Here is a 25,929-nt window from a genome sequence, read left to right on the forward strand (position 1 = left end):
AAATGATTATCAGACCCACTGTCACTTTCTCTATGCTTTAGATTTTGTACTTCTTCCACCTTTTTCTCTATTTTAGTCAATTTTGAATCTACATTTTCATTTACTTTTACCGGTTTTTCCTCACTACTGCACACTTGGTTTCTAACTCACTTTTTAAATCATTTTTAATCTGATCAATTTGGTCCTCAAGTTTAACCCTATTTTCAGCACATTGTTTATTGGAAACCTCCACCTTCATACTACTGTCATCACAAACCTTCTTTTTTCCTTCCACACATTTATGACTCAATGTTAATTTATCATTTGTATTATCACAATCTTTAACTACTGCATCAAACTTCTTATTTAATTGTTAAAGATTAGTGCTAACCACCTTAATTTCCTTTATAATTTCTTTCTTCAGTTCATTTTTAATATAATCATCAGTTTTAATACCACTAATATCTACTTCCATACTACTAATGTCTTTTTTCATACTACTAATGTCTACTTTCGTACTCATACTACTCATAATTTGCATTAACATCGCTTACAATTTTCTGTAACCACTATTGTCCTGTGAATCAGTCCCCATTAGGTCTTTCTGTTTATTTAAAAACTTAACCTCTACAGGTTTGTTCTCAGTCACACTGTCTTGTTCATTAAGGCCACTCATTATGTATCACTTAATACAAAACAGCTTTGGCTATGAAATTTCCTTGTTTTTAATCACTCTCCTTCTGCTGCTGCTGCAGTTGTCATTTGATTTATCAACTGCACGGCTGAGGCAAGTTATAAGCCTCTCGGCAAGGTGTCTTGTTTACTTGCTGTCAGCTGTGTGAACCTGCGTGTTGATTGGCTGCCCCTGTGCTCAGTGCCTGCTTCCATACAACCTGCTTGCTGGTTGGCCGCTGTCCTACTGCAACAATGAAACCCCAGTGCTGATTGGCTGTTGCCTCACTGCAATGTAAACCGCTGTTGATTTCACTGTTCAAAGTTCACGCATCCTTGTTTACTGTGCCCACATACAATAGTCCTCACCTGGGGCACCATATGTGATGACGTTCACCTTCTTTGTTTCTTTGTTTGTTGTCCTTAGTGTCAATGTACTGGCTAAAAAAATAGGATGTGGAAATGCAGTACTGTCTACTATAAATGATGTTGCCATCAGGTGCACATTTGTGTTTCACAGTTGTTTACTTTCACTTTTCACAACCCTCCATACACACATTTAATATGGCCAGTGCACTATTGTTTAACTTTTGATAAGCCTCATTAATAGTTTTCAGGCTGCCACCCACATATTGCTACAATAGTTTACTGTTGAACATCTATGAGCAGTAAAAAGCTAACCAAAAAGTTCACAGTTCTTGCAGAATAGGAAGGTATGTATGGAACAGACACTTCCATTGTTTTCAAACATGGCCCAATTGTGTAACACTTATTTCACAGTTAATTTGAAGCATTATTGTTGTTCTAATCAGCATAGGATTCACATCTGAAACTCGGCCGTGGACTGACTGTCTCGTGACAAAAAATCGGGCCCTTATATATCATCACAATGACAGGTGCTAAAACTACACATTGTTTGAAGTTAAATTTAAGGAAATTACAACTAAAACAAGTGAATACATCAAAAAATTGGTTCCTTTTAACAGTTTTTTCTACTACAAGAGTTAAACCAAATTATTTGTTTAACTGATGAAATTAACACATATAGTTACGCAGACAATACTTTTGACAAAACTGTTAATTACTTTGGAATTAATCAAGGGCTGACTTTGCTAACATGTTTTCAAATAGAGCCAAATAAATACTTACAGAATGCTAGTATTTTGTTTTCCAAACATTTATAATTATTATAGAATTTATATTTGTTTATTAGTCAACAACAGAATTTAAGTTACAAAACTATTACTGATTTTACTCTATAACAAAAGATACTAACTAGACATAATCAAAATAAATTGGAAAATCAATCACATACATAAAACTAAGTGCAAAATTGGATTTAGTGTTATATTCTATAAACTGAGGGCCAACCGTTTTCCTTTAAGGAAGTTCAGATTTTTATTCACTTATGTTAATGGTAATTAGTTAAAATTGAAAAACTAATTTAAGTAGGCAGATGGCAAAACAAGAGGGGAAGTAGAAAAATCCCAGCTTGCTTCATCACAAAGTGAGCTTGCTAGCATTTAGTCAAGAACCTGATACATGACCTGATCCAGTATTGCTGTATCTGATACCCAGTCTAAAAAATTATAGGAAGCAAAATTAGAAATTTTCCTAGCAAGAACATCTCATAACATCCATTGGTCTTGCAGTTATATTTTGGATGACTGCAAGGGGGATGCCTTAAACTTAAGAAAATAGTTTGTTTTAACAAGGACACATCTGCAGCAGTGTCTAGATGTAATTTCACAGAGTGTTTTCCTATAAATGAATCTAAGTACATTTGTTGGGTTTTATCCTGTGAAGTCTTCACTTTGTAGATTTAGCACTCACTTGGTACACTTCCATGGGACATATTTGCATTAAAACTGCTACAAAATACCTCTCACAAGTGACATTTTTTGCCCCACCTGTGGTATGTTGTATCGTAATGGGAGCAGACACTGCAATCATGGTGAAACAAACAATATTTATATCCAAGTCATGGTTCTAATGCTGATGTGACCCATTGCTGCTGGCATGGTTGTTCACAAGTTTGTCCAGGCTGTGGAGCAGATGTGGGCCCTACCGAAGGTAGAGTGACATCCCACATGACTGGTGCTTTGTGGTAGACTGCTGCAATATCTTCTTCAATCGTAAATGAACTCTGGACTATCTAAAAATTTTTATAGGCACAAGCTGCAGGCATAACTTCCATCAAAGAGTGATCTGATTTCCTCTATGCATGGTTCCTCACCCCAAATTACAGGTAATATGTACTACAAAATTCCTGATTAAAGAGTCCAAATAATTCTGCCTGCACAAACATTTCAAATTACACTTCTTACTTAAACCATGTAGGTCACCAGCCCAATCTTCATGTTATTGTTTGGGGCACTTTTTCCGCTATCAGAATTCTAACCTGGCTGCAGTAATGTGTGTCTTTGTCAAAAAATGATCTTCCAATTAAGAAAACAATCTAGGCAACTCATGTTCTACTGTATTCATTAATGGCTCTAATTTTTGTATTAGATGATAAAGTTCAGGATTTCCTGATAAGAACATGGACTTTATTCTTCATGTATTGGAAATTTGACATGCCAAAAAATATAACTGCAGTAATCAGCAGTGAGCATCCCATTCTTCATGATGCTCATTACATGGTAGAAAATCCATAAACATGGGTGGCATGGGAGAGTTTCTTACTACATTCACTAATGTCTGTAATATGGCTGTCATTAGCTCCTGATAACTCTACATGACTTGCATTAGGAGCTGTTGTAGTTCCTAATGACTGAGAAACCCATATTCTCACCTAGTTACAAAACTGTTCAAAGTTCAGTTTGCATGTGTAACCAGTTTGCATGCATCCAGTTTCCACATCATTGCCACTTTATTAATGGGTGATCTACACACAAATCACTTACAGAGTTTATTCACAAGTGATTATGGATGAAGTGCTACTAGGAATCAGTTTAAGCTATCTGAAGTCCACATTCCCAAGCAAAGCCCAGTCCAAGTCATATCAGAGTTCCATATATTACACATAGATTCCATCACAATAACACTGTAGTGAATATGATAACACTTGAGATGAGCATTCCACTGCTTGAATCATAACACACACTAAAGAGAATAAGTCCAGCCCTGCACCCGATTATATGCCAGAGCCTGGCATGATTCCATCAGAGGAGGAGACAGAGGATCAGTGCCATCTGAGTAGTGGAGCCACAGTGGTCAATAGTAATTTTGCACCAGCTACTCACTTTCCATGGTAATGTCAGGTGGTGCCACTACAGTCTCGAATTTTTGTGTCAAAGTAAAATGATGTGTAAGTTTTGTTACACATTTTCACTGATTACTTTAGTTCTGTGCACAATGCATGTTACCTTTCATTGGAAAATTATGGTTGTTCACTTATTTAAACTCAATAAAAAGCAATTACCCACATAAAAGGAAGCACAGGATAAATAAAAAAGTGTTTACTTTTATCTAGGGCTTCTATACTGAAGAGCGAAAGAAACTGAACACCTGCCTAATATCATGTAGGGTCCTTGCAAGCACGAAGAAGTGCTGCAGCGCATGTGGCATGGACCGAGCTAATCTGTGAAGTACTGCTGGAGGCAATTGACATCATGAATCCAGCAAGGCTGTCCATAAATCAGTAAGAGCACAAGGGACGGAGATCTCTTCTGAACAGCACGTTGCAAGGCATCTCAAATATACTCAATAATGTTCATGTCTGGGGAATCTGGTGGCTAGTGGCAGTGTTTAACCTCAGAAGAGTTTTCCTGGAGTCACTCTGTACCAACTCTGGACATGCAGGGTGTCACATTGTCCTGTTGGAATTGCCCAAATCTGTCAGAATTCACAATGGACATGAATGGATGCAGGTGATCAGACAGGATGCTTCCATATGTGTCACCTGTCAGAGTCATATCTAGACATACCAGGGGTCCCATATCACTCCAACTACACATGCCCCACAGAATTACAGAGCCTCCACCAACTTGAAAACTCCCCTGCTGACATGTGGGGTCCATGGATTCATGAGGCTGTCTCCATACCCGCACACATCCATCTGCTTGATACAATTTGAAATGAGACTTGTCTGACCAGGCAACATGTTTCCAGTCATCAACAGTCCAATGTTGGTGTTGACAGGCCCAGGCGAGTTGTAAAGCTTTGTGTCATGCAGTCCTCAAAGGTACATGAGTGGGCCTTTGGCTCTGAAATCCCATATTGATGATGTTTTGTTGAAAGGTTCGCACACTGACACTTCTTGATTGCCCAGCACTGAAATCTGCAGCAGTTTGTGGAAGGGTTGCAATTCTGTCATACTGAATGATTCACTTCAGTTGTTGTTGGTCCCATTTTTGCAGGATTTTTTTTCAGTTGCAGCAATGGAGATTTGATGTTTTACCGGATTCCTAATATTCACAGTGCACTTGTGAAATTGTCATACAGGAAAATCCCCACTTCATCACCACCTCAGAGATACTGTGACCCATTGCTCATGTGCCAACTATAGCACCACATTCAAACTCATTTAAATCTTGATAACTGATCTAACAACTGCATTAGACACTTGCAGTCTTATATAGCCATTGTTGACTACAACACTGTCTTCTCCCTGTTTACATATCTCTGTATTTGAATACGCATTCCTATGCTAGTTTCTTTGACTCTTTAGTGTATCATACACTCCTGGAAATGGAAAAAAGAACACATTGACACCGGTGTGTCAGACCCACCATACTTGCTCCGGACACTGCGAGAGGGCTGTACAAGCAATGATCACACGCACGGCACAGCGGACACACCAGGAACCGCGGTGTTGGCCGTCAAATGGCGCTAGCTGCGCAGTATTTGTGCACCACCGCCGTCAGTGTCAGCCAGTTTGCCGTGGCATACGGAGCTCCATCACAGTCTTTAACACTGGTAGCATGCCGCGACAGAGTGGACATGAACCGTATGTGCAGTTGACGGACTTTGAGCGAGGGCGTATAGTGGGCATGCGGGAGGCCGGGTGGACGTACCGCCGAATTGCTCAACACGTGGGGCATGAGGTCTCCACAGTACATCGATGTTGTCGCCAGTGGTCGGCGGAAGGTGCACGTGCCCGTCGACCTGGGACCGGACCGCAGCGACGCACGGATGCACGCCAAGACCGTAGGATCCTACGCAGTGCCGTAGGGGACCGCACCGCCACTTCCCAGCAAATTAGGGACACTGTTGCTCCTGGGGTATCGGCGAGGACCATTCGCAACCGTCTCCATGAAGCTGGGCTACGGTCCCGCACACCGTTAGGCCGTCTTCCGCTCACGCCCCAACATCGTGCAGCCCGCCTCCAGTGGTGTTGCGACAGGCGTGAATGGAGGGACGAATGGAGACGTGTCGTCTTCAGCGATGAGAGTCGCTTCTGCCTTGGTGCCAATGATGGTCGTATGCGTGTTTGGCGCCATGCAGGTGAGCGCCACAATCGGGACTGCATACGACCGAGGCACACAGGGCCAACACCTGGCATCATGGTGTGGGGAGCGATCTCCTACACTGGCCGTACACCACTGGTGATCATCGAGGGGACACTGAATAGTGCACGGTACATTCAAACCATCATCGATCCCATCGTTCTACCATTCCTAGACCGGCAAGGGAACTTGCTGTTCCAACAGGACAATGCACGTCCGCATGTATCCCGTGCCACCCAACGTGCTCTAGAAGGTGTAAGTCAACTACCCTGGCCAGCAAGATCTCCGGATCTGTCCCCCATTGAGCATGTTTGGGACTCGATGAAGCGTCATCTCACGCGGTCTGCACGTCCAGCACGAACGCTGGTCCAACTGAGGCGCCAGGTGGAAATGGCATGGCAAGCCGTTCCACAGGACTACATCCAGCATCTCTATGATCGTCTCCATGGGAGAATAGCAGCCTGCATTGCTGCGAAAGGTGGATATACACTGTACTAGTGCCGACATTGTGCATGCTCTGTTGCCTGTGTCTATGTGCCTGTGGTTCTGTCAGTGTGATCATGTGATGTATCTGACCCCAGGAATGTGTCAATAAAGTTTCCCCTTCCTGGGACAATGAATTCACGGTGTTCTTATTTCAATTTCCAGGAGTGTAGTTACAAATGAGAACATAATAGCATTTTATTATTGTTGAAAGTAAGATACAGTATAACTGTATTTTATTTATATTGTGGCTAGAGGGGACCCACTTGTTTCCTAGGTGATCTGCTCTCTATTTTAGGTCAAAATGAGACAAATTAACTTCTTGTAATGCAGTTCCACAGCTTCTACAAATTTTTTAAATGGCACCATTTCCCACTGTTTGCTGTGACTTTTATATTGTGCTATTGTAATTTTGTCTAATGTGCCATTGTCAAGCATTTACAAAGATATAATACAATGTACTGAGAAAAACACAATAAGAGAATAACAGTATGTACAACAAATTTTCAGTGTGTTAACATTCACATACATATAAGAGTTTATGTCATATTACAGCACAGAAACAGAATAAAAATAACAACTTACTTGTAGAGCTCTGTCACCCTTGATGGCAAACACCAGAGACCTATGCAACATGTTACTCATGTCATTGATAACAACTTTTGACTCTATTACAATCATGTGAGATGCACCCCTGTTCTCTCCTATTATGTGTTTCTTGGTACTTTGTACCATATCAGTGGAGATGCTATAAACCAAAATTACAGTAGCACTATAAAAACACAGTCAAAGGCAGAAAATGATGCAATTTAAGAAATTTGGTAAAAGTTGCAATGGTTTGTGGTGTTACCTTTTGGCTATGCTGTTAGGTAGGAGATGTTAGCTCATTCATTTTATATTTAGTAGATCACCCAGCCACAATATCCTAACTAATTCTTCTAATTTCTGTTGCTTGAGTTTATGTATCTGGACTTTCAACAAAGATTTTATGGTACAGTTTTTTAGTTTTAAACATTTTTGTCCTGGGGTCTTACATATATGTCACAGAAAGACCATGAAAGCAAAATTAAAGAGCTACAAGCCCACACAGATGCTTACCAGAAACTTTTGTTCCTATGAACCATTCACAACTGGAACTGGTGAGGGGAAACTGATAGTGGTACACAAGGTACACTCATGCTCTCTGTCACACAGCATAAGGTGGAGTGTCAATGTAGATGTAGAAATTTATTTTCTGTCCACTTCTAAACACGGATGCTCTATTAGGTGCAGTGAAAGATCACTTGAGGCTCCATAAACTGGATGATTACCATACTCTGTGTAAATGAGGTAAGGCATACATTGGGGAGACTGTATTGACAGTCAAAGAAAGGTGCCAGGAGCAGATGAGGCACAGAGAACTCAACTAACCCAGAAAATCTGTAGTTGTGAAGCACAGCATAGCTATTTTTGATGACAACAGTATAAATATGTTCAGGTAATTTCTAGAGAACCGTCAACAGGTTGTGCGCATTGGTAGGGAGAAATCAAATCTGGTTAATGTTAGGTACGGAGTGCCTCATGGGGCAGTGCTTGGACCTTTACTGTTTATGCTAATGATTAATGACGTGCCCTTGTTCATAAATTCTCACACAATATTGTATGCTGATGGCACAACTTTTGTACAAAGAAACTCTGATCTAGGTACACTGAAAACACTGACCGAAAATACCCTTGCTCAGTCCTCATTATGGTTCAAAGCTAATGGCTTCTTACTAAATGAAAACAAAACTCAGACATTTTACTTTAGCCTCAAAGAGATTCCTAATGACCAAGAACTAGAAACTGTCAAATTTTTAGGTGTTACTATTGACAATAAATTGACATCGGAACCACACATTAAAAATATATTGGCTAGGCTTTCAAGAGTTATTTATCTAATTAGAAATTTAAAAAGACATGTTCCCAATGACTATGTGAGATCAGCATATTTTGCCTTCTTCCAAAGCATCATTTCTTATGGAATCTTACTGTGGGGTAGTAGCTGTCATGTAAATGACATTTTACTTTTACAGGAGAAGTAAGAAGAATAATAATGGATTCTGATAAAACAGTACATTGTAAACCTCTGTTTATTAAATTGCAGAGTCTTACAGTAGTAAACTTATTCATCTACAATGTTTTATTGTACATTAGAAACAATGTCTCTAATTTTGTGTTGAGAAGTGATATTCATAGCCACAATACTAGAAACAGAACATCTGTAGACGTGCCATATCATAGATTATCAAAATTGCAGAACTCCTACCTAGTTCTTGGACTAAGGATGTTTAATAGACTAAGTGCTGACTTTAAAGAACTGCCTGTAAATATTTTTAAAGCTAAATTATACAAGCTACTAGTGAACAATCCGTTTTACACCACTGATGAATTTTTTGAAGATGAAAATACTGCATTCTAATGTCTACTTATTTTATGTAAACCAATCTACATAAATATTGTAGTGTATGTAGAAATATATGCTCTTGACTTTGTCTATTGCTGTAATCAGCCGAATGACAATAAAAATTTATTATTATTATTATTATTATTATTATTTATTACTGGGGACTCTATGAAATATGAACAAGTGGAATGGTAAGGAAGGAATATCAGGGTTTAACATCCTGTTGACATCAAGGTCATTAGAGATGGTTGGTGTAGATTGCTCACCGCAGTTTGAGCTCTCCATAATTAGAGACTGACAAAAAAAATTATTGACAGGAAATACTAAGACAGACTTCATTGTTTTGGGATTGTATTCTTAATGAGGCTTTGAAATATGAGTGACTGATGGCCTGACCAACAGAAACAGTGGCTTCAGTTTCAATAAAGTGTGGGATACAGTGTTCAGTCAACTGAAGTCATAATGTCAGCTGAGAGTAGCTTCCGTGTCCATATGAGAGACTTTAGTTCACACCCAGCATTTGGTGCTCATGTCTCCCCTCCTCTCCCCTCCACTCCACTTGACATGGCATGCAAATTTGTAGTGTGGAAAAAAAGGGGAGGGGAGTATAAAGGAGGTGTGACGTAGCAAAGTCACTCATTCTACGGATAAGACCTGAAGTTGATGACATGATATGCCGTCAAAATCTCCTGTTTCATAAATAATTGGCTGGAAATCCAAGAGTAATACAAACAGTTCCTCAAATTCTGCCCATCATCTTTCCATAATGACTTGAGTAATGACCGAGTGAGATTGTACAGTGGCTAGCACACTGTACTCGCATTTGAGAGGATGACGGTGCATCCTGATTTAGGTTTTCTGTGATTTCCCTAAATCACTTCAGACCAATGCCAGGATGGTTCCTTTGAAGAGGTATGACCAACTTCCACCCCCATCCTTCATGGCCAACTTCCTTACCCATCCTTCCCTAACCCGATGTGCCCAACGACCTCACTGTTTGGTCCCCTCCCCCAAATTCACCAACCAACCAACTTGAGTAATGCCAGTTTGGAATTTGTTACATGTCTAGAATATTTCATGTATTGCATATTACCTACTAATAGGGTAATCAGAAGTTATATGTGTGCTGAAATTGTAAAAATGCTGCCCACACAGCTTGCTTTGATAGTGATGGTCCTTAAGAACTTCTTTTTTTTTATATTTCAGGAAAAAAGATTTATGGCATTACAGAATGTTGTACATTTATACTTATATTTTGTATTCAGTGAGAATGTGTTATTAATTTTGTTTCCAGACAAGGTTTTAACTTCCACCTCTCAAGAATTTTGTAAAAAATGTACTAACTTTTATGGAACAACAATTTAGGATACATCATATGTTACAATGTTGATTAGTATATGAGGTATAATTGCAGGATTAAAAAAATGTCGTACTTCATAATCATTCCCAGTTTTCATTAGTAGGCTCACATTCTCCTGTTTTTCTGCACATACAAGAATAAAATTCATTACCTGTAAATAAAAAATTCTTTTCTTTTTAGTTCTTATCAAATACTGGCCTTGCCCTTTGTGTGTGTGTGTGTGTGTGTGTGTGTGTGTGTGTGTGTGTGTGTGTGTGCGCGCACGCACACACGCGCATGTGTAAAATTGTAGTGGTGGTGAGAAAGTTGCCTGAAAAGTCTACTCTCTCTCAGTTTTTTGTGCAATCTCATTTTCTAGGTGACTGTCACAAGAGAAGCAGTTACTGGTGTGGAGCTTGACTCTGGTGTGAGAATTACTGCTCGTCAGGAAGTAGTTTTGAGTGCGGGTTCCATCAACACACCACAGATATTGCTCAGATCAGGCATTGGCCCTAGACAACACCTAGATTCTTTGGGGGTATGAAGAAGTATTTTTAAATATTATATGTAAATCACATGCTAAACTCTGATAAGTTTCTGACTTCAATGAATATTTAATGTTTCTTCATTAAATCTGCCATCACACATAAATTCTATTGCAGAAATTATGAATGAACCAAGAAAGCTCTAGAACAGTCTTCAGCTTCAAACTGAAACTGAAATCTGTGCTTTGGTTCTTCTGACCCAGTCAACATTTCTTCAACTTGCAGACAATTTTCATAGCTTACATTTCATACTAAGCTATAACTTTTAATAAAGGCAGAATATTTGTATAAAATATTCCTGATATTCTCACCACATTGAATTAGAGTAAAAGATCAAAATTTTGCTGATAATCTCCACCATCTGTTTCAGGATCAGGTAGTAGCCCTGACTGTGGCTGTAAGAGTTTCGTACAGGGTGATTTTGCTAAATGGGGAGAAACTGCAGAAAATGATTGCTGAGATGATAAGGGACAAAAAAGGTGATATGGACACATGGCAGGAAATGTTTACAAGGGAGGTACAACCACTTGAAGGTGAAAATAATAGCTTCAGTGATTAAAAGCACAGATGAAAACACACCAGGCAAGTGGGAATATTAGCTCCAGTTCTAGGGGCCACTGAGGTTGAGCACCTCATCATATAGTAGTCATGTTACGCTTCATACCATCAAAGGCATCTCTTCCAGCAGGGTGGCAGGGTCATCTGCAGGAACTGCAGATACGAGATCTGTTCAAAAAATTCCAGAACATTTGTAATTTTGCGCCAGAGGTGTGTTGAAGTGAACTGTGGTTGGCATCCCTGCACATGCCTGTGTTTAATGTGTAACTGCAGGCAGTTTCATTGTTGTATGTCTGCTAGTTATTGTTCAGTACTGTATTGAGTAGAATGTAGTGTCACGCAGTTTGTGACTTTCGAGATGGGACAGTTAGAGGAGCAATGCATCTGCCTTAAATGTTGTATGAAACTCAAGAAAACTTTTACAGAGGCACACTAAATGGTGCAGGATACTTACAGTGATGGGTGTTTAAGCCATACTTGGTGTTACAAATGGTTCACATGGTTTAATAATGGCCAGTTGGAGTTAAAGATGACTATTGTTAGGATGCCCTTCAATGTCACAGACAATGCTCATGTCAGGAATTTCAACAAAATTGTGTGTGCCAGTTGAAGAATGACCACCTGAGAGATTGCAGAAAATGTAACATTTTAGTTGGATCATGACATGAAATCATGATACTATTTCTTGGAATGTATTGTGTTTCCACCAAGTTCGTCCCACGGCTCATGAGTCAAGACCAGAAAGACCTTTGCCTCAAAATCTGTGTAGAAGTAGCGCAAATGAGAATGAGACATTCCTTAAGAGAAACATAAATGGTGATGAGACCTGGGTCTATGATTATGATGTTGGGAACAAGTTCAATCTTCACAGTGGATTGGGCGAGGTTCTCCAAAACCAAGAAAAGCTTGTCAGGTCAGGTCAAATGTCAAAACCATGCTGATAGTATTCTTTGACTTTGAGGGATTAATTCATCATGAATTCATGCCACAGGAACAAACTGTTAATCAATGGTACTATTGGGATGTGTTGTGATGCCTGGGAAGGAAACAGCCTGAAATTCGGTGCGAAAATTCGTGGCTCTTACATCATTATAATGCATCTGCACATTAATCCCTGTTCATGTGTGACTATTGCATGAAAAACGAAATCACTGTGCTGCCTTATCCTCCACACTCTCCAAACCCATAGTTTTGGATGTTTTCTTATTTCCAAAGTTAAAAACCCTGTTGAAAGGATGAAGATTTGCAATGATAGATGAGATAAAAGGATATTCGCATATGGCACATCATGCGATCCAGCGAGAGATGTACCAAGACTGCATGTGCAAGTTGAAATGGCATCAGGACCAGTGTATCAATTGTGGAGGAGAGTATTTCAAAGGAGACCATGCACAATAAGTAAAAGGAAGCTCAGAAAGATTTTATGGATAAAGTTCCAGAATTTTTTGAACAGATCTTGTATACCTCATCTGGGAGGCATTGTGGCATGATGACTGGTCCCACAAGGCAGTTACCACTAATCCCCACAGCACAATGTGTCTGATCCAGTGCCGATGGTTCACTGCCACTATACCGTGGCTATTGTCCAGTGCCCACAGATGGGTGTTGTGCAGGTTGATGATACTATCCTTCAAAAACACAGCCTTGTCTGGTGGCCTGTGCAACAAATCAGCAACAAAACTGTCACTGCAGAGGCAAGACCACATGTAGTAAGTCCTGCATGTGTTGTAAGTGGTACAGATAGCAGCATTTTTAGTGGATAATATTCCACATGGTCATCTGATTTACCTCATCCTGGAAGGCCATCTGCCTGGTGCTTTGTAAATGATACAGATGGTAACAGCTCAAGAATATTTTATATGAGCATGTCATCATGACAAACTTTGTTTCTGTAGCAGAACATTTGTATAAATTGCAGTGTTGTAACCCTTAATCATATAAAAATTTATTGTTTGAAACATGATCACTTGGCTTACCCAATAATGGTGAGACACCTGCCTGGTGTTGATCTCCACTTTCAATTGGATATACCTTCATTGCAGCATATTTCCAGTCATATGTCCATATGATCTTTTTTGCCTTTTACCCTCTCAAGAATCAGTTCTTACTGTTTGTTCCCAGTTAGAAAAATCACCCTGTGTAATGAATAATTGGCAACAACTCAAGAATATTTTATATGAACATGTCATCATGAAAAATTATGTTTCTGTAGTAGCATCTTTTTGTAAGTCACATGTTGTAACCCACAATCATATAAAAACTTATTGTCTTAAACATTTGAGTGGTTCTCAGTCAATATCCACACTCACACCAATTTTAATGTTTTTTTTTTTTTTTCATTATACTCGCAGTATACCTAGTATAACATATATAGTCACAAATTTATATGTTTCACACTTTATTTTAGACTGACTTCATTTTCACCAAGTAGGCTGAAATAGACAATTTAATGTTTAAAAGCACCACTTCACATTAAATAATAATTTTTGTTTCTGCTTTAGAGCATACATGAGCATGTGCTGTCACCTCTTGTACATTTTAACAAGCATTAAATGATTCCTCAAATGCAATGGTTTCTTAGTAGAGCACATCTTGAGTTATGTGTTCTGTCGTATCTGCTTCTGTTTTTAGATCTCCTGTCTAGTAAGTAGCCAGAGATTCACATCCTGTGAAAATCAAGACACACAGCTGGCTTTCCCTAACGTGCAAATTTGCCATCAGTGAATTCTTAGTACCCTCAAACCATCTCCAAGTGACTGCTCCTGATCACCAAGAGATACAACATACAACAGTCCATGATTAAACTATCCATGCTTAAGTTAATGTGATAATGGAAATTTCTATATGTAATACAACCAATGGAGCAAGTAAACTGTACAGTGTTCAAATAACTCACCAGAATACAGCTGTGTAATGCCCTCAACAACTGCTGATATGTAACAGTTGAACACCTTGTCATTTTCTTGCACAAATGCAGTGGGAGATCACTGTGCAAGACAATTTAAACCTTCATTAGATTGTGTTGTGTCAACAGGGAACCAAATGACACTGTTTGTGGAAAGACAAGAGACACAGTAACCAACAATTAGCAATGTCAGACATTACTGATAGTGAAACATTAGCCAGCAAGATGAGAGAGCAAATAGTGCTAACTCTGTTCCCTGTTTGTTTAAACAGAGAGAGAGTGGTATTCCAAGTAGAATTTAGACAAAAACCTTCATCTTTAATTGTAAGGTCACCCGCTAATTTAATATCAACAGTTTCCGTAATAAAAACTGCCCCAATAACTGGAAGCACATGCCAGAGTGTCTGTGTTATTATTATGCATAGGATGTCTGAAACCTAGTCAATATTCTGCCCTCACAGATTTATTCTGCTGTTGTGTGTGTGCTGTTTATGCTCACTGCAATAGTTCTGCATGGTCCTAGTGATCTGACCAATGTGTGACATGCTGAAGCATGGATGTATGTTATTGCTACCTAGACTGTAGATATGCAGTCAATCAGCTTTACTGCCAATCCCAACCACTATGTCCAAGAAATAAGCTTGGTGATGGGAACATGATGGGAATCAATGATAGTTGTTTTGTCAGTGACATATATTTGTTTTGCCGTATCTCCCTAGATGTTCCAGACAAACTCTTATTTTAATGTCTGCACTGGCATGTGAACTAATGGTATGGCTTGATCACCGATCCTGGAGGGTACACACACTGCTGATAAGCACATTGCACTACCATGTGAACCACGTGAAACAAAGTCCAACACACAATTTTCATTGTGACTCACAGAGTGTTGTGTCTTTTGTGTGCAGATGAAAGACACTGTGAAATGAATAAATGAGCAAAACTCAGCATAGGTGTTTGTGTGGAGTTGTGTTAACTTGATCCATATGGTCTGTGGCAAGAAAGATTGGAGGTTTGTGTCATGTTGCAGTGTCCAGCTCACACTGGCTGCCTGCTTTGTCTCATGCTGGCTTGTGAGTGTCACACCATTGCCAAAATTTGGCATAATGGTAAACCTGCATAAGTGGCCCAGCAACTGCCAGGTACTGTTTGCTTATGTCAGCTGTGGTCACTGTTCCACCATTCACATGTTTCTGCAGTATGGCTGCCACAATGGCACAACTACAATTCTCAAAATCTAGGTCATTCTTTACAGATACTGCATGCCTCCTCGTTATTTGATCACTGATAAAGTTTGTCAATACACATTTTTGCTTACCTCAAGGCAGCATATTGTCTTCTCTTTCTTTTAAGGTACACACAGGTGAACAGCCTATTGGCCCTGCAACTCAGTCTTTTATTTATGTGGATTACATAGCATTTTCTACCCAAGCAACAACATTTAAAGAGAATCAAAACAAACTCCTCACTACTCTCAACAACTTGGATATGTCTTTCACGTAAGACAAATTATAAAAAAATCTAGCCAAAATTCAAATATGTGCATTTCATCTTTGAAACAGACATAACAGCTGAAAACTAAAAGTTAGTTGCAATGGAACAGATCTGAAGCATCTAAAAATAAAAATCCTTGCCATTTGGGAGACAATCCTCACAGAATACTGTATTTCTATTCACATTTTTGGAATACCAGGTAAGTCACCACACATAAAAGCCTGCTAAAATAGCTAGGGACATACAAAAGCATGCCACAACTCTAACCACTGTTCTATGGGAAACAATCAGTAATGTACCAACTTAAATCTTGAAGGAGCATTCTAAGTACTGTGAGTGAAATCACCAACACATCCACAACATCAAGGAAGCAAAAAAAGGGGTTCATACTGGGACTACCTCCAAGGATTTGTCCAGCCTCAGGAAAAGCCTTTTTGTGGTATGAATGCAGATGGAAGGTGTGGTGATCTATCAGCTGAATCAGATGGGGAGTGACAAGATCCAAAGGCAGTGAATTGTGACTCATTCCAAGAGATAGCAGCAGCGCATGAGATTTCCATGAGATTCAAACGACACAACACCTCACAATGTTCCCTATGCCCTGTGTGATCAGCTAGCAATGCAATAGTCAAAATTGCAAATGCACACAATGTAGCCCAATACTAGACAGTTATTGACTAGTTTTCTGCATCTTATGAATTTGTTTTAGGATGTTAGTTGGTTATATGTTTTATATTGTTCTATACCTTATCTGTCTAACTATAATAGTATACATATAGTAATGGAAAGTATTTCGAGGAATATAAATATTGTAAGTAGTAAAGGTTACAATTCACCAAATAGTTGAGGTTTTGAGTCACTGGTAAGAACAAAAACAAGAGTTATAGAGTGCATATGCACGTGTGCATATTTTGTATGAAAACATAATGGACTCACTTCATGTTATGAAATTTTAATTAATATTTAGGATTATTTATGTTAATTTCCAAAATTTTCATATATAGACTAGTGGCAATATTGTCTTTTTGACAGTTGTAATGTATGTAATTAATGTGAAACTAGAATCAGAACGTAAATAACAGATACTAAATGCACCACATACACAGTTATAACCTATGGCAACACTTCATTGTTCTTGTTATCATCATTTTCATTAAACACATTATGCAGCTTGAGATTCAGAGAAGACTGTCTTTCCCCTTCAGGCATTTACTCTACTAGTGTTGTGAAGTCTTTTAAGTCTTTGTGTTTCAAGGTTGATATTTTCCTTCCACCTACATATCAGGCACTAGATTTTGCCAGAAATCTACGAACTGTGGGGAAATCCCAAATTCTGGTCTCTATCAATGTCACTTGCAGAAATTGGTGACCTTCCAAGACACCAACAAAGAATATGTTACACTATTACCACTTTATCTCTGATTACAGAGTATTACTATATATGTGATTTAGATACTAAATTATGTTGGGAATCCTAGATAACAACTGAGCAGTGCAGCATAACAAATTATACTTTGTGCATTGAGCTCATATGGAACTGAATATCAGATAAATCAGTGAAGCAACTTTTCATGTATGTTCAAATATACAATGTGGGCCTACAGCACAGATAAAGCTGGTTAACCAGAAGAGCATGGATACATGCTACAATCTCGTAACTGTTGATGGTGTGCTTTTGGCCCTTATGCTTCTCAGCTCCTCAATTTATCAGTACATGAATATTATAGGAAAATTGTTTTAGAGGCAGGTGGAAACTATGAGATGTTTAACAAGTTACTGAGAAACATGGAACAATGCAATGAAGGGATGAATGCAGAACAGGGAGAAATTAAAACTTGCATAAGACAAGATAACTTACAACCATAGTCTTCTCTCTATTTTCCTTCCACATGTAATGGTCTTGTCAGTGAGCAGTTAAGCCCTAACCTACAGTTTCTTTCTTCTAGATTGCCAAAGACTAGTGATTGATGAAGGCTCATAGTTAGTTATTTGGCAAAATAATTTTCAATTTTTGTGATATATTTTCCATACATACCTGATTCTGTTTGGAAATTTTGACATGTATGATAATGATTTGCAGATACCTGTAGTGTCAGATCTCCCAGTTGGCATGAATCTACATGATCATATGAATATGCCTCTGTATGTGAGCATTGATGCTCCATACAGTGTAACTATTGATAAAATCAAAAGTGTGCAACAAATATGGGACTATTTCTTCCATGGAAAAGGTAATATATAACTAACTGAAATGAGAAGTGCTTTAAAATTTCAAAGCTTTGGAATGAGATATGAACATACATTTTATATTCTTTAGGTTTATTTGCAACAACAGCTGTACTGGCAAGTGCCACCTTAGTACCAGATGCTGGATTAATATTGTTTGGTTTGGGGTCTGCTGATGAAAAGATCCTTAAGGATATTGCTAATTATAAATCTGATGTAAGTATCAGTTTAAAGAAGTTTACAAATTCTTTTATTTTATTCTGTAACTCTGTTAATTGTATTATATTATCTATATCTAAATAGCAAGGCTGAGTTTAACTATGTAATGCTTTACATATGCTGGTTTCACTGCTTTAAATATCTATTGAAAACACAGGCCTGATTCTTATTTCTATAATGAAATCTCCTTCAGCTTACCTCTATTTACTCTTCAGTTATTGAAGTAATTACCAATACTTTTGAGAAATTTACATCTAAAGTGCCTTAATCAGCAGCATCTTAATTTTTGAAGTGTCTTGTTATTCGTTTGGAAGACACAGCTATGTCACTGAACCATAACTTCTCAATCACTTGTGATTTCATTTTTAGACCTGTTAAGCAGAACATATCTCATTAGCTGCATACTGCTTTTTTCTTAGACCATACCAACATAAAAGATTCAAAACTGCTTGCTTTTCTAGGGAACTATTTCTCATGATGTAGAGGTGAAGGCCTTCTTTTGACCTTGAACTATGAAAATATTAAATAACAAATCTTACTTATTGGGTGTGTAAAGTATTGTGGGAAGAATATGTGATTAAATTTGTAAGTGAATTGGGAGTATACAGGGTGTGAAATTTTGTCTATAGAACCATCACTTTTCACAGCAACAATGTCTCTAACCTAGCTGGGCATCATGTTGAAATGAGCTTGGATGATAGGTATACATATTTTATTCCAATTTACTTCAATTCTGTGCCAGAGTTCATCAATACCAGTGGCTGGCAAGTAGTGGTATACCAGTCTCTTATCAACACATGTTTTCAGCAGGTGAAAGATCTGGAGAATGTGCTGGCGTGTGTAATAGTTGAACAGCCTCTTTATTGAGGCAGGTCAGGACAGCACAAGCAATATATGATCTTGCATTAATTTGTTGAAACATAATATCACAGAGACTTCAGAGATAAGGCATGGACACTAGACTTAGATTAGTAACCTTGATAGGTTCCACATCCGAGATCAGGGCACCCAGTTATAACGCACACTGCAGAAGCAGGCAGATGTTAGAACCCTCAGAGGCTGTCACTCATGATTTGATTTGATTTGATTTGATTTATTATTGGTCCTGTAGATCATACAATTTTTACAGTAAAGCACATCATGATATAGGACAAGTCAATTTGAAAAATTATGTTAAGATGGTATATGACAAGAGATGACAGTAGTGGCACATAACTCACATAGCAGAATACATATATGATATATAGACAAAATATAAAAAAGGTGGTGTGTGATGAGAGATGATGGTGGTGCATACTGCACATAGCAGAATACATATAAGAGATACAGACAGAATATGAGTAACAAACAATAATTAAATTATCTTACTAAGTAAAAATATCTACAAGTGAATATACAGCTTATAACAAGTAATTAAAATATTGTGGTACATAGTTCACATAGCAGAATACATATATGAGATACAGACAGAATGTAGATAAGATACAATAATTAAATTATCTTACTAAGTAGAAACATTTACAACTGAATAAACAGATTATTGCAAGTAATTAAAATTTTGTTTCAAGAAATTCATGTACGGAATAAAACAGTGATTTAGTAGCAATTCCTTTTATTTAATTCTCACTATTTTTGGGTTCCTGCTTGTTTTTATGTCTGTTGGGAGGTGGTTGTATATTTTAATTACCATACATTTAACCCAATTTGCATATAATTTTGTGTTGTGAGTTATAATTTGTAACTATGTTTTGTTCCTGGTGTCATGTGTGGCGGTCTACATTTCTGTCGAGGGCGTCCAAGTGCTGTACTGTAAAACAAGCTATTTCCAATATATAGAGGCATGGCAGTGGCAGGATTTTTAGCTGTTGAAATAGTGGTTTCCAGTGTTCAGTTCTTTTTTTACATTTCATTATTCTTACTTCTTGTTTTTGTAACTTGAAAATTGTGAGAGAATCAGAGCTCTTTCCCCAGAAGATTAGGCCATAGCTTAAGACAGACGCAAACAGGGTATGGTATACCAGCTTCAAGGTATCTACACTGGCTGTGTATTTTAATGATCATTATAGGTAGTAGTTTTACTAAGCTTTTGTGACAATGCCTCAATATGTGGTTTCCAATTTAGTGTGTTACTGATGGTAAGTCCAAGAAATTTGGTGTCCTGCCTGTTTGTAATTTCATCTTTGCTGATAACTATAAATGCATTGAAGGGGGTTAGATTTTGTCTAGTATGGAAGTTCATACTTACAGTTTTTTGAGTATTTATGAGTAGTCTTATTTGCTTCAAACCATGATTGTAAATGACAAGTAGTTTCATTAACTGCATCTTGCAATGTGTCACCTCTACTGGTTATCAGAATATCTGAGTCATCTGCATACAGAAAGGTGCTGGCATTTGGTATGTGTTCTGGGAGATCATTTATGAACAATATGAAAAGAACAGGGCCAAGGACAGATCCCTGAGGGACGCCATTTGTTGTATGTAGTATATCTGACCTGCAGTGCCTGAATGTCTCTGATTTTCTTATTTCTACATATTGCTTTCTTCGACTAAGGTATCTATGGAACCAATTGTGGGCTACACCCCTAATCCCATACGTATTGAGTTTCATAAGCAGCAGCTTGTGGTCGACCATGTCAAAGGCCTTGGACTGATCAAGAAATATACCAACAGCAGGTTGTTTATGGTCAACGAAACTTGAGTACTTTTCTAGAAATGCATACAGAGCATGTGTGGTGGACCTATTTTTCCGAAATCTGTATTGGGAAGATGTGATGACGTTGTTAGAATTTAAACATATTTTTAATCTACAAGGTGGTCCAAAAGTTCAGAAACACTCTCATAAAATTCAAATGGAATAGCAAACAAGGAAACAGAGTCCCTACACACGAGGAATGGGAAGGGGAAACTTTATAGGCTATGCCACCAACATGGCGGTCATCTAGAAAGCCACCATCTTGGATTCAACTCCAAAGTTTCAAATGGACATGTGGTCATGTGACATATCAAGAAGATAGAGAATTTCACCAGAAAAACAATGCTGTTGTTATTTTAAACATAGCTTTATTCATTCTCGGGTTATAGCCAGTTACATGTGGCAACAGTGGGACGCTCGGCAGCATGTGTGTTTTGTGCTGAAGATACATTACGCCGATGTTACACAGTCCCGAGAGACAGCCAACAGTCATAGGAATGGCTCAATATGTTGTCCATTATGTTGGATTGTTAATGCTATTCTCCAAACCCAGTCCTGATGAACTTTGACCAACACATCTGGCTGAATTTGACCACACGCATCAACAATGCACTGCTTTAGATGATGCAAATCCCATATTTTCACAGAATAAACCAGTGCTTTGACATGACCCCAAAGATAAAACTCCAAAGGAGTCAAATCTGGTGAACGTGGTTGCCACTCCATAGTACCCATATGACCAATCCACTTTTGAGGGAACTGCACATCCAGGTATGCTCGCACATTGTGCTCATAATGTGGTGGGGCTCCATCATGCTGGAAGAAATCCGGAAATGTCCCATCCTTCATTAACAATGAGGGAAACCCTTCTTCATCTAATAACCTCAGATAACCGTTGGCTGTTAACGTACCATCAATAAAAAAGGTCCAACGACTTTGGTACCCCACACACCACACCAGACCATCACTTTTTGTGAGTCGACCATTTTGGAAGCATCAGTCCAGTGCGGATTTGCGTCAGACCAGTATCTGTGATTCTGCTTGTTCACTTCACCATTGATGAAGAAATTGGCTTTATCACTGAACAGCACCTGGTAGGGGAAATGTGGGTTTATCTGCAGCTGCTGTGTCACCCATTCTGCAAACTGTACCTGATGGTCTGGGTCATCCTCGTTCAGGTGTTGGAGCAGCTGAATATTGTATGGATGCCTTTTGTGCCGCGATAAAATTCGCAGTATGGAGGTATGGCTAACCCCACATTCTTGTGACAGGCGACGAGTACTCCGTTGCAGACTCTTGCTAAATGATGCCAACACACTCCCTGTTGTTGCTGCATTGGTGGCGGATTTTGGTCTTCCAGTCTTAGGTTTATCCGTGACAGAATCTGTTGCTCAGAATTTGGCCAAAATCTTGGCAACTGCACGGTGAGTGATGGGCTGGGTGACGACTGTTGAAATTCTCAGCAATGACCCATGTGCTTCTTTCTCCTGATATCAGGATGATTTCAATGTATTCTTCATTTGTTAAGGTCATTTTGTAACCTGGAAATATGGAAAGAATGATTAAAATGTTAGCATGAGTAAATGATACCTAAGAGTTAAACACATGTAACATACCAGGCATGGGATAGTCACTCTGCACCATTTCAGACTCCATTTTATGACTTCTCAGTACATAATACTCACGCTGCCGAGTGTCACACTGCTGCCGCAAATAATTGGCTATAACCCGACAATGAATAAAACTATGTTTAAAATAACAACGGAATTGTTTCTCTGGCGAAATTCTCTATCTGTTCGATATGTCACATGACCACATTCCCATTTGAAATTTTGGAGTTGAATCCAAGATGGTAGCTTTCAAGCTGGCCGCCATGTTGGTGGCATAGCCTATAAAGTTTCCCCCTTCCCGTTCCTGGTGTGTAGGGACTCTGTTTTCTTGTTTGCTACTCCATTTGGATTTTATCAGGGTGTTTCCAGACTTTTGGACCACCCTGTAGTTAACATACAGTACTCAAATATTTTTGAGAAGGCAGATAGTATAGCAATTGGCCTATAGTTTGTCATGTCCGTTTTCTCTCCCTTCTTGTAGAAAGGTATAATTTTAGCAAGTTTTAGCTGGTTCGGAAATGTTCCCTCTAGAAATGAGGTATTTATGATATTTGACAGGGGTCCACTGATGTAATTTGAACACTTATGAAGTAAGAAGCAGGGTATCAGATCATGCACTGCAGAATAAATCTTTTTGACTCTTTTCTTAATAATATCTTCAATTTTATACGGTGTTGTAGGAGATAGGAAAAAGGAGTTCAGAGGAGTATTATTTTTGAGACAAGAGTGTGCAGTGTTTGAAGAGTTGGTTAGGAGGTTTGTGGAAATTTCTGAAAAATAGCTGTTGAATTTATTGGCAATTTTATGTGCATTTTCAGTCTTTTGTCCTTCTATATTTAGTGTGATTTTATCCTCTATCCTTAACTTTGTACCAGTCTGTTCATTTACTATACCCCAGATGGTCTTACACTTGGAAGAGGACCTAATTGTTTTATAATTATGAGCTTTTTTAGCCCATTTGATAACTCTCCTGTATGTGTTTTTGTAATTTTTATAGTATACCTTGAACTCTTTGGATTTGCCACTGTCCAGTTTGCTAAGTCTGTGCAGCAGCCTCATCTCTGATGAAGTTTTAATACCTTTTGTGACCCAAGCATTCTGTTTTTTGTTATAGTCTTTGTTTTCTCTGGGAAGTGGCAATTAAAGTAATATTCAAATATCTGCAGAAAATTGTCATATTTTTCATTTGTTGTTGAGGAAGTAAATACACTTTGCCAGTCTTCTTTCTCTAAGCTAAGTACTAAGTTGGTTATGTTGCTATCACTATAACTTCTACATTTTATAACTGTTTCTCCTATTGGGAGTGCATTGAGTGGTGGATTAAAATATATTGTTAGTGCACTGTGATCTAAAAAACCAACATCTATAATTTTTACAGTGCAATCAGTGTTAGTAGAAACCTGATCAAGACAGCTGTTTAATCTCGTAGGACGTATAACTTTCATATTTAAGTTGAGTGATATCATTAAATTTACTAATTGGGACTTTCGAGCAGATTCTTCAAGGAAATCAATTTTGAGATCACCACATATTGTTATATTTTTTTGAGTTCTTGTGACAAGCTTTTTCTAGCAATAGTGCAAAGTTTCTGATGTGCATGCAGCCTCTCCTCCATGCACACTACCAGCTGGCTGCCAAGTTATAGAGTCAGGCCCACCCAGTCTCGCCCTTAGTTATGTGTTGACAGTATGACTAGGATTATCAGACTAGCAGTGTAGCCACTCTGTCGAAAGTGTTTTATTGTATAAGTTATTTCTAGACACAATAAAGGGTTGTGTCCATTATTGTCTGTGCATTCTTGTGGTTAGAACACATTGGTGATGAATAGGGTCATATTTTCACATGCTTTTTGTTGTGCCGTTGCTTTTTGCACCTTATTGTGACATGTAGTCTCTGCTCCAAATGATGGTGTAACAACAGAAGTTGCTCATCATAGTCACGCAACAGGCTTTTCCAGCATTGTTCTCTAAACCTTTGTCTCCAGCTCTGTTTCCTTCTTCATTCGCACCATATGACATGGCAGCAGAAGATTGGGAAGCATATGTGCACTGCCCATGACAACACTTCCATGCCTTCCATGTGAGTTGTTTTGGTCAAAGATTTCTCCTGCCTAGTAACAGGTGTTGCAGCAGTTGACCCAATCGCAGGAACATTCCTCACTGTTGTTTAACAATTTATGTTTGTTGTTGCCTTCCTACTGTCGCCACTGCAAGCACATCATAGCAGGTAGGGTTGAATTCTACCAATGCAAGAAGCAGCCCCATCAGTCTTAACATGCCTGGGTTACAAACCTACATGGCCTTAGACACAAGTGCCATTTCATCATGGCCAAGTCTAAAGAATCACACTCAGAAGTTGTGGTTCATGATGTTACCATTCATTCTGCCCTTGATAAGGAAGTCCAGCAACCAGCCCTCCCATTAGAGAACTGCTCCCACAAAGAGGTTTTGGCAGTAGCCCAGTTGTAAAAGGTCTCCCACACTGCTGGTCAACAGCTGGAAGCTTGGTGCAACATTATGATGGTAAAGGGTGGCCTAGCTGCATTCGCTGCATCCAGGCAGTATGACTTAAGCCTAGTTTACACGATGACATTGGGTTGCGCCACTCATTGTGTGGAATGAGTTGCACGCAAATGATTTCATATTTGACTGTAGACACGGCAAAACCAGTATATACTCCAGTTTCGTCATTTTGTGGTTTCCTGAGTCATGGTCTGAATTGAAAGTTTTGGCAGCTGCATGTCACACAAGTTGCGATAGAGCTCAAGCTTGTTGCTTGGGATCACTGCATATGAAAAAAATAAGAAACGTATTTCAGTTTGTGGCTGGATGAAGAACAGACGTCAGCTGGTTGCTCAGGATCCTTGATGCAATAATTTATAATGAAAGACCCAAGAAGTTCTTTCAGCTATCTTAGAATGTCACAAGAATGGTTAATGTTTCTTCTAAGCAGAGTTATGGAATAAGGAGTAAAGGTACTGTAATGCATGAAACACTGTTGCCAGAACTGAAATTACATATCATAATGCATGCATTAAAATCAAGAACACTCAGCATGCTATAAGATGTGGTTTTAGTTGGTGATGTCGCTTTTTCATTAACACCAATAATTATTAACAGTAATAATTATTAACATTAACAGCAGTAATTATTTGAAGCAGGTCACATTAAGAAGAGAATGGTTTCGAATGATGGGATTTTAGTCTTGTAGACAAGAGCATTTCTATTCTACAGATAGAATTACATTTGCTTGTATTTTTCTTAATTCAGTTGTATATGTAGGATGTAGGTTGCAGTAGATACTGGGAGATGAAGAAGCTTGCACAGGATAG

General features: G+C 38.6%; 1 protein-coding gene across 2 annotated transcripts in view; it reads left to right on the forward strand.

Moving 5' to 3' along the window:
• The window catches only part of LOC126185001 (neither inactivation nor afterpotential protein G-like), a 227,410-nt gene that overhangs the window by 96,465 nt on the left and 105,016 nt on the right, over positions 1 to 25,929 (forward strand). For both annotated transcript variants that reach the window (XM_049927720.1, XM_049927721.1), the window contains 3 exons: positions 10,728 to 10,886; positions 17,931 to 18,081; positions 18,168 to 18,292. In XM_049927720.1, the coding sequence (XP_049783677.1) occupies positions 10,728 to 10,886; positions 17,931 to 18,081; positions 18,168 to 18,292 (435 nt within the window). The remainder of the gene's footprint in view (positions 1 to 10,727; positions 10,887 to 17,930; positions 18,082 to 18,167; positions 18,293 to 25,929) is intronic.

This window comes from Schistocerca cancellata, chromosome 4 (genome assembly GCF_023864275.1).
Source record: "Schistocerca cancellata isolate TAMUIC-IGC-003103 chromosome 4, iqSchCanc2.1, whole genome shotgun sequence".
Classification (NCBI taxonomy): domain Eukaryota; kingdom Metazoa; phylum Arthropoda; class Insecta; order Orthoptera; family Acrididae; genus Schistocerca; species Schistocerca cancellata.